This window comes from Oncorhynchus mykiss, chromosome 15 (genome assembly GCF_013265735.2).
Source record: "Oncorhynchus mykiss isolate Arlee chromosome 15, USDA_OmykA_1.1, whole genome shotgun sequence".
In the NCBI taxonomy this organism is placed as follows: domain Eukaryota; kingdom Metazoa; phylum Chordata; class Actinopteri; order Salmoniformes; family Salmonidae; genus Oncorhynchus; species Oncorhynchus mykiss.
In genome coordinates this window covers 166634-180316 of record NC_048579.1, presented here as the reverse complement: position 1 = coordinate 180316, position 13683 = coordinate 166634, and the positions used below count along the sequence as shown (strand labels likewise).

Here is a 13683-nt window from a genome sequence, read left to right as displayed (position 1 = left end):
CTAATGAAGGCAACAAATTGTTTCTTACTGGAACAAAGTCATCCAATTGTTATGATAGGATTTGAACATGGCTATACCCGCGTGTGGTCAACTATTTCAGCACCGTTTCGTGCTGCTCTGAGCATGGGGACTGGTCTTGGTAAATCAATGAGATTTTAATTTTCACTGAATCTCCGTTTGGGTATTGGTTAGCCTACAATTAGGGTATAGAAATGTTAGGATTATTTTCCTCTTCACTCGCAGTCACTTAGTACAGCGTTGTACAGCGCCATATTTTCCTAATGGAAACCCTGAGGGTTTCGTTTTTCATTTTTCTTGGAATAGAAACACCATAATATTAATCAAATGAATTAACCTAAATCAATCACATATACTATGTTCTTACAACAACAAAAAAAAAATCTCTAGTCCAGCCAATATTAATACAATCAAATGCTTCTCAAACATTCCCTCTGGTGGTCAAACTAGTATTAACTAGCATTAATACTAACTAGCCTTAATGGCAACAATGGCTGACACTTAAATAACGTGCAATCCGCAGCAGCCCGCAAGCTGTGTGGCAGTACAACGCAACTTTTAAAGGAAGAAACACTGTAGCCGTGTTATTTTCTACTCCCTGTAAATAGCCATGCTATTTTCTATTTCCTGTATATAGCCATGTTATTTTCTACTCCCTGTATATAACCATATTATTTTCTACTTCCTGTATATAACCATGTTATTCTCTACTCCCTGTATATAGCCATGTTATTTTCTACTTCCTGTATATAACCATGTTATTCTCTACTCCCTGTATATAGCCATGTTATTTTCTACTTCCTGTATATAACCATGTTATTCTCTACTCCCTGTATATAGCCATGCTATTTTCTACTCCATGTATATTGTGTTAGTCTGACAGAGCCATCACAACACATTGTGTTCCAGTCAGAGGAGTGTGTAGCTGACAGATCTCGGCCCAACGGTCTCTCTCTGTGTCATATTCTAGAACACCTGCTACGCTCACTTCCTGTCCATCCCGCCATTTCCTGCCTCCAAACAGCAGCAGCCTCCCATTTGCTGTTGCCACCAGTCCGTAGTCGAACGAGCCAATGAGTACTGGGTGAAGGCGTGTCCACTGGTCAGCGAGTGAGTCATATCGCTCAATATCGCAGTAGTGCTCGTACATTCCTAGTAACGCGTAGACACATCCAGCAACAGTTGCCATGCGGTGACCGAAACGGCCAATGGACATCGGTGCTCGCTTCTCCCAAACTCCACCCCTAGCAACCATATCTAGGAAGAGGACCTCACAGTTGCCCTGATTACCCTCCTGGATACTGACCTGTGTACGGTCCTGGTTGCCATGGCTACCACCAGACATTAGGATTCCAGTTCCCAGTGTGACCGAGGCGTGGCCATAAAGGGGGCGGGGCAGAGAAATTCCTCTCCGCCAATGACCTGTTGCCATGTCATAGAACTCCACTGAGGCCAGGCAGGAGTGTGTGTCTGAGTGTGTGTGTGTTCCCCCTATAGTGTAGATGACATGGTCTACAACACAGCAGCTGAACTGGGATCTCCTCTCCAGCATGGGGTCCGCTTCCTCCCAGCATGCAAAGCGAGGATCGTACCGCCACACACAATTAGTTGTCGTCATAGAAACAGACTTCCCTTCGCCCCCCTCTGCTCCGCCCTTCACCTCTTCTCCTCCAATCACAAACAGGAACCCCCCGACGCAGCACACACAGTGGTTCTTCAGTCGTCGTGGGAGACCAGCGCTCAATGATGACCACTTCCTGTCTCTAAGGTCGAAGGTGAGCACCTGCTGTTGTGGCCAATCAGTGCTGGGCCCACCCCCCACTAGGAGCACGTAGTTGGCTGCTGCTCTGAGGGAGGAGTGTCGGCTCTGTCTTATTGGTCTAGCTGAGCCCAGCCAATGATACTCCAGCGCCTGCGTCACTTTACTCCTCATCAGGGGCGTGTTCATGTTGGTGTGGGCAGGGCTTATTGTTGTGATGTCAGAGGGAGTAACCAATCCAAAACGGAGTCGGCTGAGCAGCAGGTTACAGCGGACCAATGGGAGAGGCTGGTTAGCATCCAGCCAATCCAGCACAAGTTTCAGTAGCTCCACCTCCTTGACACCAGGTAGTTCATCCCTGTCCAGCACATCCGTTAGTGATTGGACGTTCAGCCCCAGAAGCCCCTCCCTGTCCTCCCGTAGCAATGTGGCCATCTCCATGGCGATGATTTGATTGGCGGCTGCCAGCGCGTCAGGCAGGAAGTGGTGCTCAGCCAGGTTGGCATAGAAACATGAGGTCCTCCGCGACAGCCCATCGCTAAGGAAGCGCTCGCATAGCGACACAGCTGTGTCCACCTGAAGGTACCTGGCAGTCTCCAGAACAACGGGCAGTGAGGTAGCTGATAGGCTGAGCCATCCAGAGTACAGGAAGTCCAGAACAGTCTCTAGTCCTGCAGGAGTTAGCGCCGGGAGTCTAATGCTAGCAGCTATCCTCTCCTCCGTCTTCTCACCAAACAAACACCAGAAATACTGGCTGGAACTGGCCAATAGGACGCGGTGACACGGGAAGGACACGCCTCCCGTCTCCAAGACAACATCACACAGCCTCCTGTCAGAGCGCAGCTTCCCGAAGCCGGAGAAAAGAACAGAACTCTGGTAAGAACTGTGGAGGAGAGAATAACTCTCCATAAAGAAAGTAGAGAGAGAGAGAGAGGGATAGATTGAGTGCGAGATTGAGAGAGAGGAGAAAGAGATTGAGAGAAAGAGAGAGAGAAGAGAGTAAGAGAGAGAGAAGAGAGTGAGAGAGAGAGAGAAAAGAGAGAGAGAAGATTGCGAAAGATGGAGATTGAGAGAGAAGAGAAAGAGAGAGGAGAGAGAGAGAGAGAAGATTGCGAAAGATGGAGATTGAGAGAGAAGAGAAAGAAGAGAGAGAGAAGAGTGACAGAGAGAGAGAAAAGAGAGAGAAGATTGCAAAAGATGGAGATTGAGAGAGAAGAAAAAGAGAGAGAGAGAGAGAGAGAGAAGACAAGAGAGAGGTGAGGGAGAGGACAAGAGAGATGAGTGTCGGTCGTTGGTTTCTCTGTCTCTGTGTGTCTCTGTCTGCACCCGCTGGCATTTGACACGTTATCACTGTGACAGGAGTTTTAACCACCACCTCTGAACTCACACACACCCAGACACAGGCTCACAGCCACCAATAAACAGACATGCTCGCACACCCACACCCAGTAAAACTCACACACACCCGCACACACTGCCACGTCCCCTGACCCAATGATACACCCCAGATCTGTCCCCATCTCTGTCTGCATGCTTTCATATTTGTGTTATTGTCTATTTGTGTAAGAGGTCAACATGTGTGTGTGTGTGTGTGTGTTTGTACAGTATGTGTGTGTATTTGTATGTGTGTATGAGTGTCAGTGTGTGTGTGCGTCAGTGTGTGTGTATGTGTCAGTGTGTTTGTATGTGTGTATGTTTGTCAGTGTGTGTGTTTGTATGTGTGTGTGTGCGTCAGTGTGTATGTGTGTGTCAGTGTGTGTGTTTTCATGTGTGTGTGTTTGTATGTGAGTGTGGGTGTCAGTGTGTGTGTATGTGTGCGTCAGTGTGTGTTTGTATGTGTGTGTATGTGTGTGTTTGTATGTGTGTGTGTGTGTGGGTCAGTGTGTGTGTTTGTTTGTGTGTGTGTGTACGCACGCTGCCCTTTCCTCTATATTCAAGATAGGGTCTGCTCAAAACACACACACACACACACACACACACACACACACACACACACACACACACACACACACACACACCCACACAGTAGATGACCTCAGGGGTAAATAGAGCTATTAGTCAGCACTGAAGAGTCCAGTGTCCACATCTACCAACATCACCCTGACTACAGCATTACTACAGGAATAGAAACATGACTTGGATGTTCCATTTTACAAATTATTTAACTCTATATGAACTGGACCCCATCTGAACTGGACCTGAACCCAAACTGGACCCCATCTGAACTGGACCCCGTCTGAACTGGACCCTGTCTGAACTGGACCCCATCTGAACTGGACCCTGTCTGAACTGGACCTGAACCCAAACTGGACCCCGTCTGAACTGGACCCGAACCCAAACTGGACCCCATCTGAACTGGAACCCGTCTGAACTGGACCTTATCTGAACTGGACCCCATCTGAACTGGACCCCATCTGAACTGGACCCGAACCCAAACTGGACACCATCTGAACTGGAACCCGTCTGAACTGGACCCTATCTGAGCTGGACCCTATCTGAGCTGGAACCTATATGAACTGGACCCCATTTGAACTGGACCCTAACCGAATTGGACCCCGTCTGAACTGGACCCTGTCTGAACTGGACCTTATCTGAACTGGACCCTAACAGAACAAGACCCTACCTGAACTGGACCCTGTCTGAACTGGACCCTATCTGAACTGGACCCTGTCTGAACTGGACCTTATCTTAACTGGACCCTAACAGAACAAGACCCTATCTGAACTGGACCTTATCTGAACTGGACCCCATCTGAACGGGACCCCATCTAAACTGGACCCTAACCGAACAAGACCCCGTCTGAACTGGACCCCATCTAAACTGGACCCCATCTAAACTGGACCCCATCTGAACTGAACCCTAACCGAACAAGACCCCATCTGAATGGGACCCCATCTAAACTGGACCCCATCTAAACTGGACCCGAACCCAAACTGGACCCCATCTGAACTGGACCCCATCTAAACTGGACCCCATCTGAACTGGACCCATCTCGAATTGGACCCCATCTCGAACTGGACCCCATCTAAACTGCACCCTAACCGAACAAGACCCCATCTGAACTGGACCCCATCTAAACTGGACCCCATCTGAACTGGACCCCATCTGAACTGGACCCCGTCTGAACTAGATCCCGTCTGAACTGGACCTTATCTGAACTGGACCCCATCTGAAACTGGACCCCATCTGAACTGCACCCCATCTGAACTAGATCCCATCTGAACTGGACCCCATCTGAACTGGATCCCATCTGAATTGGACCCCATCTGAACTGGACCCCATCTGAAATGGACCCCATCTCGAACTGGACCCTAACCGAAAAGGACCCCATCTGAACTGGACCGCATCTGAACTGGATCCCATCTGAACAAGACCACATCTGAACTGGACCCCATCTGAAATGGACCCCATCTCGAACTGGACCCTAACCGAAAAGGACCCCATCTGAACTGGACCGCATCTGAACTGGACCCCATCTCGAACTGGACCCTAACCGAACAAGACCCCATCTGAACTGGACCCCGTCTGAGCTGGACACTATTTGAACTGGAGTCATGATACAAGCTAGCTGAATTGAACCCAATCTGAAATGGACCACATCTGAAATGTACACAATCTGAACTGGACTCCATCTAAACTGGACTCCATCTAAACCGGACCCTATCTGAACTGGACCCCATCTGAGCTGGACCCTATCTGAACTGGAACCATGATATAACCCATTTCAAATGTACCCTACCCGAACTGGACCCTATCTGAATTGGACCCTAACTGAACTGGACCCCATCTGAACTGGACCCTAACTGAACTGGACCCTATCTGAACTGGACCCCATCTGAACTGGACCCCATCTGAACTGGACCCCATTTGAACTGGACCCTAACCGAATTGGACCCCATCTGAACTGGACCCTGTCTGAACTGGACCTTATCTGAACTGGACCCTAACAGAACAAGACCCTATCTGAACTGGACCTCATCTAAACGGGACCCCATCTAAACTGGACCCCATCTAAACTGGACCCTAACTGAACAAGACCCCATCTGAACTGGACCCCATCTAAACAGGACCCCATCTAAACTGGACCCCATCTGAACTGGACCTTATCTTAACTGGACCGTAACAGAACAAGACCCTATCTGAACTGGACCTTTTCTGAACTGGACCCCATCTGAACGGGACCCCATCTAAACTGGACCCCATCTAAACTGAACCCTAACCGAACAAGACCCCATCTGAACGGGACCCCATCTAAACTGGACCCCATCTAAACTGGACCCTAACCAAACAAGACCTCATCTGAACTGGACCCCATCTGAATTGGACCCCATCTGAACTGGACCCCATCTGAACTGGACCCCATCTAAACTGGACCCCATCTAAACTGAACCCTAACCGAACAAGACCCCATCTGAACTGGACCCCATCTGAACTGGACCCCATCTAAACTGGACCCTAACCGAACAAGACCCATCTGAACTGGACCCCGTCTGAACTGGACCCTATCTGAACTGGACCCGAACCCAAACTGGACACCATCTGAACTGGACCCCGTCTGAACTGGACCCTATCTGAACTGGACCCTATCTGAGCTGGACCCTATATGAACTGGACTCCATTTGAACTGGACCCTAACCGAATTGGACCCCGTCTGAACTGGACCCTGTCTGAACTGGACCTTATCTGAACTGGACCCTAACAGAACAAGTCCCTATCTGAACTGGACCCTGTCTGAAATGGACCCTATCTCAACTGGACCCTGTCTGAACTGGACCTTATCTTAACTGGACCCTAACAGAACAAGACCCTATCTGAACTGGACCCCATCTGAACGGGACCCCATCTAAACTGGACCCCATCTAACCTGGACCCTAACCGAGCAAGACCCCATCTGAACTGGACCCCATCTAAACTGAATCCCATCTAAACTGGACCCCATCTGAACTGAACACTAACCGAACAAGACCCCATCTGAACGGGACCCCATCTAAACTGGACGCCATCTTAACTGGACCCTAACCGAACAAGACCCCATCTGAATTGGACCCCATCTAAACTGGACCCCATCTAAACTGGACCCCATCTCGAACTGGACCCCATCTCGAACTTGACCCCATCTAAACTGGATCCCATCTGAACTGGATCCCATCTAAACTGGACCCTAACCGAACAAGACCCCATCTGAACTGGACCCCATTTGAACTGGACCCTAACCGAATTGGACCCCATCTGAACTGGACCCTGTCTGAACTGGACCTTATCTGAACTGGACCCTAACAGAACAAGACCCTATCTGAACTGGACCCCATCTAAACGGGACCCCATCTAAACTGGACCCCATCTAAACTGGACCCTAACTGAACAAGACCCCATCTGAACTGGACCCCATCTAAACAGGACCCCATCTAAACTGGACCCCATCTGAACTGGACCTTATCTTAACTGGACGGTAACAGAAGAAGTCCCTATCTGAACTGGACCCTGTCTGAAATGGACCCTATCTCAAATGGACCCTGTCTGAACTGGACCTTATCTTAACTGGACCCTAACAGAACAAGACCCTATCTGAACTGGACCCCATCTGAACGGGACCCCATCTAAACTGGACCCTAACCGAGCAAGACCCCATCTGAACTGGACCCCATCTAAACTGGACCCCATCTAAACTGGACCCCATCTGAACTGAACACTAACCGAACAAGACCCCATCTGAACGGGACCCCATCTAAACTGGACCCCATCTTAACTGGACCCTAACCGAACAAGACCCCATCTGAATTGGACCCCATCTAAACTGGACCCCATCTAAACTGGACCCCATCTCGAACTGGACCCCATCTCGAACTTGACCCCATCTAAACTGGATCCCATCTGAACTGGACCCCATCTAAACTGGACCCTAACCGAACAAGACCCCATCTGAAATGGACCCCATCTGAATTGGACCCCATCTGAACTGGATCCCATCTGAACTGGACCCCATCTCGAACTGGACCCCATCTAAACTGGATCCCATCTAAACTGGACCCTAACCGAACAAGACCCCATCTGAACTGAACCCCATCTGAACTGGACCCCATCTAAACTGGACCCTAACCGAACAAGACCCCATCTGAACTGGACCCCATCTGAATTGGACCCCATCTGAACTGGATCCCATCTGAACTGGACCCCATCTCGAACTGGACCCCATCTAAACTGGATCCCATCTAAACTGCACCCTAACTGAAAAAGACCCCATCTGAACTGGACCCCATCTGAATTGGACCCAATCTGAACTGGATCCCATCTGAACTGGACCCCAACTCGAACTGGACCCCATCTAAACTGGATCCCATCTAAACTGCACCCTAACTGAAAAAGACCCCTTCGAAACTGGATCCTAACCGAACAAGACCCCATCTGAACTGGACCCCATCTGAACTGGATCCCATCTGAAATGGACCCCATCTGAACTGGACCCCATCTGAACAAGACCACATCTAAACTGGACCCCATCTGAACTGGACCCCATCTCGAACTGGACCCTACCGAACAAGACCCCATCTGAACTGGACCCCATCTGAACTGGACCCCATCTCGAACTGGACCCTAACCGAACAAGACCCGATCTGAACTGGACCCTAACTGAACTGGAACCCATCTGAACTGGACCCCATCTAAACTGGACCCCATCTGAACTGAACACTAACCGAACAAGACCCCATCTGAACGGGACCCCATCTAAACTGGACGCCATCTTAACTGGACCCTAACCGAACAAGACCCCATCTGAATTGGACCCCATCTAAACTGGACCCCATCTAAACTGGACCCCATCTCGAACTGGACCCCATCTCGAACTTGACCCCATCTAAACTGGATCCCATCTGAACTGGATCCCATATAAACTGGACCCTAACCGAACAAGACCCCATCTGAACTGGACCCCATTTGAACTGGACCATAACCGAATTGGACCCCATCTGAACTGGACCCTGTCTGAACTGGACCTTATCTGAACTGGACCCTAACAGAACAAGACCCTATCTGAACTGGACCCCATCTAAACGGGACCCCATCTAAACTGGACCCCATCTAAACTGGACCCTAACTGAACAAGACCCCATCTGAACTGGACCCCATCTAAACAGGACCCCATCTAAACTGGACCCCATCTGAACTGGACCTTATCTTAACTGGACGGTAACAGAAGAAGTCCCTATCTGAACTGGACCCTGTCTGAAATGGACCCTATCTCAACTGGACCCTGTCTGAACTGGACCTTATCTTAACTGGACCCTAACAGAACAAGACCCTATCTGAACTGGACCCCATCTGAACGGGACCCCATCTAAACTGGACCCTAACCGAGCAAGACCCCATCTGAACTGGACCCCATCTAAACTGGACCCCATCTAAACTGGACCCCATCTGAACTGAACACTAACCGAACAAGACCCGATCTGAACGGGACCCCATCTAAACTGGACCCCATCTTAACTGGACCCTAACCGAACAAGACCCCATCTGAATTGGACCCCATCTAAACTGGACCCCATCTAAACTGGACCCCATCTCGAACTGGACCCCATCTCGAACTTGACCCCATCTAAACTGGATCCCATCTGAACTGGACCCCATCTAAACTGGACCCTAACCGAACAAGACCCCATCTGAAATGGACCCCATCTGAATTGGACCCCATCTGAACTGGATCCCATCTGAACTGGACCCCATCTCGAACTGGACCCCATCTAAACTGGATCCCATCTAAACTGGACCCTAACCGAACAAGACCCCATCTGAACTGAACCCCATCTGAACTGGACCCCATCTAAACTGGACCCTAACCGAACAAGACCCCATCTGAACTGGACCCCATCTGAATTGGACCCCATCTGAACTGGATCCCATCTGAACTGGACCCCATCTCGAACTGGACCCCATCTAAACTGGATCCCATCTAAACTGCACCCTAACTGAAAAAGACCCCATCTGAACTGGACCCCATCTGAATTGGACCCAATCTGAACTGGATCCCATCTGAACTGGACCCCAACTCGAACTGGACCCCATCTAAACTGGATCCCATCTAAACTGCACCCTAACTGAAAAAGACCCCTTCTAAACTGGACCCTAACCGAACAAGACCCCATCTGAACTGGACCCCATCTGAACTGGATCCCATCTGAAATGGACCCCATCTGAACTGGACCCCATCTGAACAAGACCACATCTAAACTGGACCCCATCTGAACTGGACCCCATCTCGAACTGGACCCTAACCGAACAAGACCCCATCTGAACTGGACCCCATCTGAACTGGACCCCATCTCGAACTGGACCCTAACCGAACAAGACCCGATCTGAACTGGACCCTAACTGAACTGGAACCCATCTGAACTGGACCCCATCTGAACTGGACCCCATTTGAACTGGACCCTAACCGAACAAGACCCCATCTGAACTGGACCCGGTCTGAGCTGGACACTATTTGAACTGGAGTCATGATGCAAGCAAGCTGAATTGAACCCAATCTGAAATGGACAACATCTGAAATTTACACAATCTGAACTGGACTCCATCTAAACTGGACTCCATCTAAACCGGACACTATCTGAACTGTAACCTATCTGAACTGGACCCAATCTGAACTGGACCCAATCTGAACTGACCCTAACTGAACTGGAACCCATCTGAACTGGACCCCATCTGAACTGGACCCCATCTGAACTGACCCTAACTGAACTGGAACCTATCTGAACTGGACCCCATCTGAATTGGACCCCATTTGAACTAGACCCTAACCGAATTGGACCCCATCTGAACTGGACCCTGTCTGAACTGGACCTTATCTGAACTTGACCCTAACAGAACAAGACACTATCTGAACTGGACCCTGTCTGAACTGGACCCCATCTGAACTGGACCCCGTCTGAACTGGACCTTATCTTAACTTGACCCTAACAGAACAAGACCCTATCTGAACTGGACCCTAACAGAACAAGACCCTATCTGAACTGGACCCTGTCTGAACTGGACCCCATCTAAACTGGACCCTAACCGAACAAGACCCCATCTGAACTGGACCCCATCTGAACTGGACCCCATCTCGAACTGGACCCTAACCGAACAAGACCCCATCTGAACTGGACCCCGTCTGAGCTGGACACTAATTGAACTGGAGTCATGATGGAAGCAAGCTGAATTGAACCCAATCTGAAATGGACCACATCTGAAATGTACACAATCTGAACTGGACTCCATCTAAACTGGACTCCATCTAAACCGGACCCTATCTGAACTGGACCCCATCTGAACGGGACCCCATCTAAACTGGACCCCATCTAAACTGGACCCTAACTGAACAAGACCCCATCTGAACTGGACCCCATCTAAACAGGACCCCATCTAAACTGGACCCCATCTGAACTGAACCCTAACCGAACAAGACCCCATCCGAACGGGACCCCATCTAAACTGGACCCTAACCGAACAAGACCCCATCTGAACTGGACCCCATCTGAATTGGACCCCATCTGTACTGGATCCCATCTGAATTGGACCCCATCTGAACTGGACCCCAACTGAACTGGACCCCATCTGAACCTACCTCATCCCCATACTGTTTATATTTATTTACTTTTCTGCGCTTTTGCACACCTGTAGATGACACAACGTCATTTCCGGTCACGACTTGCAGACTTGTTTTTGAGTTGCTGTGCGTTTTGTTGCCAACCTGTTTTGCTACCTGACAAATTTACGGTTTTTACTTTTTAATTACCGTTTATATTTTTGTTTTTTCCTACTCAACTTTTTCACTCCGGACGCTTTATCTGGACACGATTCGTCAGGACCTCCAACAGCCGAAGCTAAGTAGTAACATTAACATGATGCCTTCTAATTGTAGTCGCTGTACTCGCCTTACGGCGAGGATAGCTGTGCTACAAGCCCAGCTTCAGACGCAATCGCTAGGCAAGGGTAATTTCAGTGTAGGAAAGGATGAAACCGCGTCTGTGCCACCAGTAAGTACAGATAGTAGTATAAATCCCCTGGCACAGTCCCCGCAGCCGGACAACTTTCTCACGGTTTCTGGAAGGAAATGCTGTAGGAACGCTCAACCGGTGTCGCTCATTCAGCCGACAGAAACTTTCAACCGGTTTTCCCCATTAAGCAGCGGGTCGGAGTCAGAGGCCGAGTCTTCTCTGGTCTCTACTCCTCCCGTTACGGGGTCTGAGACGCCGAAGCTTCCCACCATTAGCTCTGACAAATTGAAAACTCTAGTCATTGGCGACTCCATTACCCGCAGTATTAGACTTGAGAATCATCCAGCGATCATACACTGTTTACCGGGGGGCAGGGCTACCGACGTTAAGGCTAATCTGAAGATGGTGCTGGCTAAAGCTAAAACTGGCGAGTGTAGAGAGTATAGAGATATTGTTATCCACGTCGGCACCAACGATGTTAGGATGAAACAGTCAGAGATCACCAAGCGCAACATAGCTTCTGCGTGTAAATCAGCTAGAAAGATGTGTCGGCATCGAGTAATTGTCTCTGGCCCCCTCCCAGTTAGGGGGAGTGATGAGCTCTACAGCAGAGTCTCACAACTCAATCGCTGGTTGAAAACTGTTTTCTGCCCCTCCCAAAAGATAGAATTTGTAGATAATTGGCCCTCTTTCTGGGACTCGCCCACAAACAGGACCAAGCCTGACCTGCTGAGGAGTGACGGACTCCATCCTAGCTGGAGGGGTGCTCTCATTTTATCTACCAACATAGACAGGGCTCTAACTCCTCTAGCTCCACAATGAAATAGGGTGCAGGCCAGGCAGCAGGCTGTTAGCCAGCCTGCCAGCATAGTGGAGTCTGCCACTAGCACAGTCAGTGTAGTCAGCTCAGCTATCACCATTGAGACCGTGTCTGTGCCTCGACCTAGGTTGGGCAAAACTAAACATGGCGGTGTTCGCCTTAGCAATCTCACTAGGATAAAGACCACCTCCATTCCTGTCATTATTGAAAGAGATCATGATACCTCACATCTCAAAATAGGGCTACTTAATGTTAGATCCCTTACTTCAAAGGCAATTATAGTCAATGAACTAATCACTGATCATAATCTTGATGTGATTGGCCTGACTGAAACATGGCTTAAGCCTGATGAATTTACTGTGTTAAATGAGGCCTCACCTCCTGGCTACACTAGTGACCATATCCCCCGTGCATCCCGCAAAGGCGGAGGTGTTGCTAACATTTACGATAGCAAATTTCAATTTACAAAAAAAAAAATGACGTTTTCGTCTTTTGAGCTTCTAGTCATGAAATCTATGCAGCCTACTCAATCACTTTTTATAGCTACTGTTTACAGGCCTCCTGGGCCATATACAGCGTTCCTCACTGAGTTCCCTGAATTCCTATCGGACCTTGTAGTCATAGCGGATAATATTCTAATCTTTGGTGACTTTAATATTCACATGGAAAAGTCCACAGACCCACTCCAAAAGGCTTTCGGAGCCATCATCGACTCAGTGGGTTTTGTCCAACATGTCTCTGGACCCACTCACTGTCACAGTCATACGCTGGACCTAGTTTTGTCCCATGGAATAAATGTTGTGGATCTTAATGTTTTTCCTCATAATCCTGGACTATCGGACCACCATTTTATTACGTTTGCAATTGCAACAAATAATCTGCTCAGACCCCAACCAAGGATCATCAAAAGTCGTGCTATAAATTCACAGACAACACAAAGATTCCTTGATGTCCTTCCAGACTCCTTCTGCCTACCCAAGGACGCCAGAGGACAAAAATCAGTTAACCACCTAACTGAGGAACTCAACTTAACCTTTCGCAATACCCTAGATGCAGTTGCACCCCTAAAAACTAAAAACATTTCTCATAAGAAACTAGCTCCCTGGTACACAGAAAAT

At 49.0% G+C, this 13683-nt stretch overlaps 1 protein-coding gene across 1 annotated transcript; it reads right to left on the bottom strand.

Annotated features, from left to right (window-relative positions):
• Positions 1-770: 770 nt before the first annotated feature.
• LOC110489503 (kelch-like protein 34) lies at positions 771-2788 on the bottom strand. Its single transcript, XM_021562219.2, has one exon. It carries the CDS (start codon positions 2684-2686, stop codon positions 890-892), a length of 1797 nt encoding a protein of 598 aa, XP_021417894.2. The 5' UTR covers positions 2687-2788; the 3' UTR covers positions 771-889.
• Between the last annotated feature and the right edge of the window lie 10895 nt (positions 2789-13683).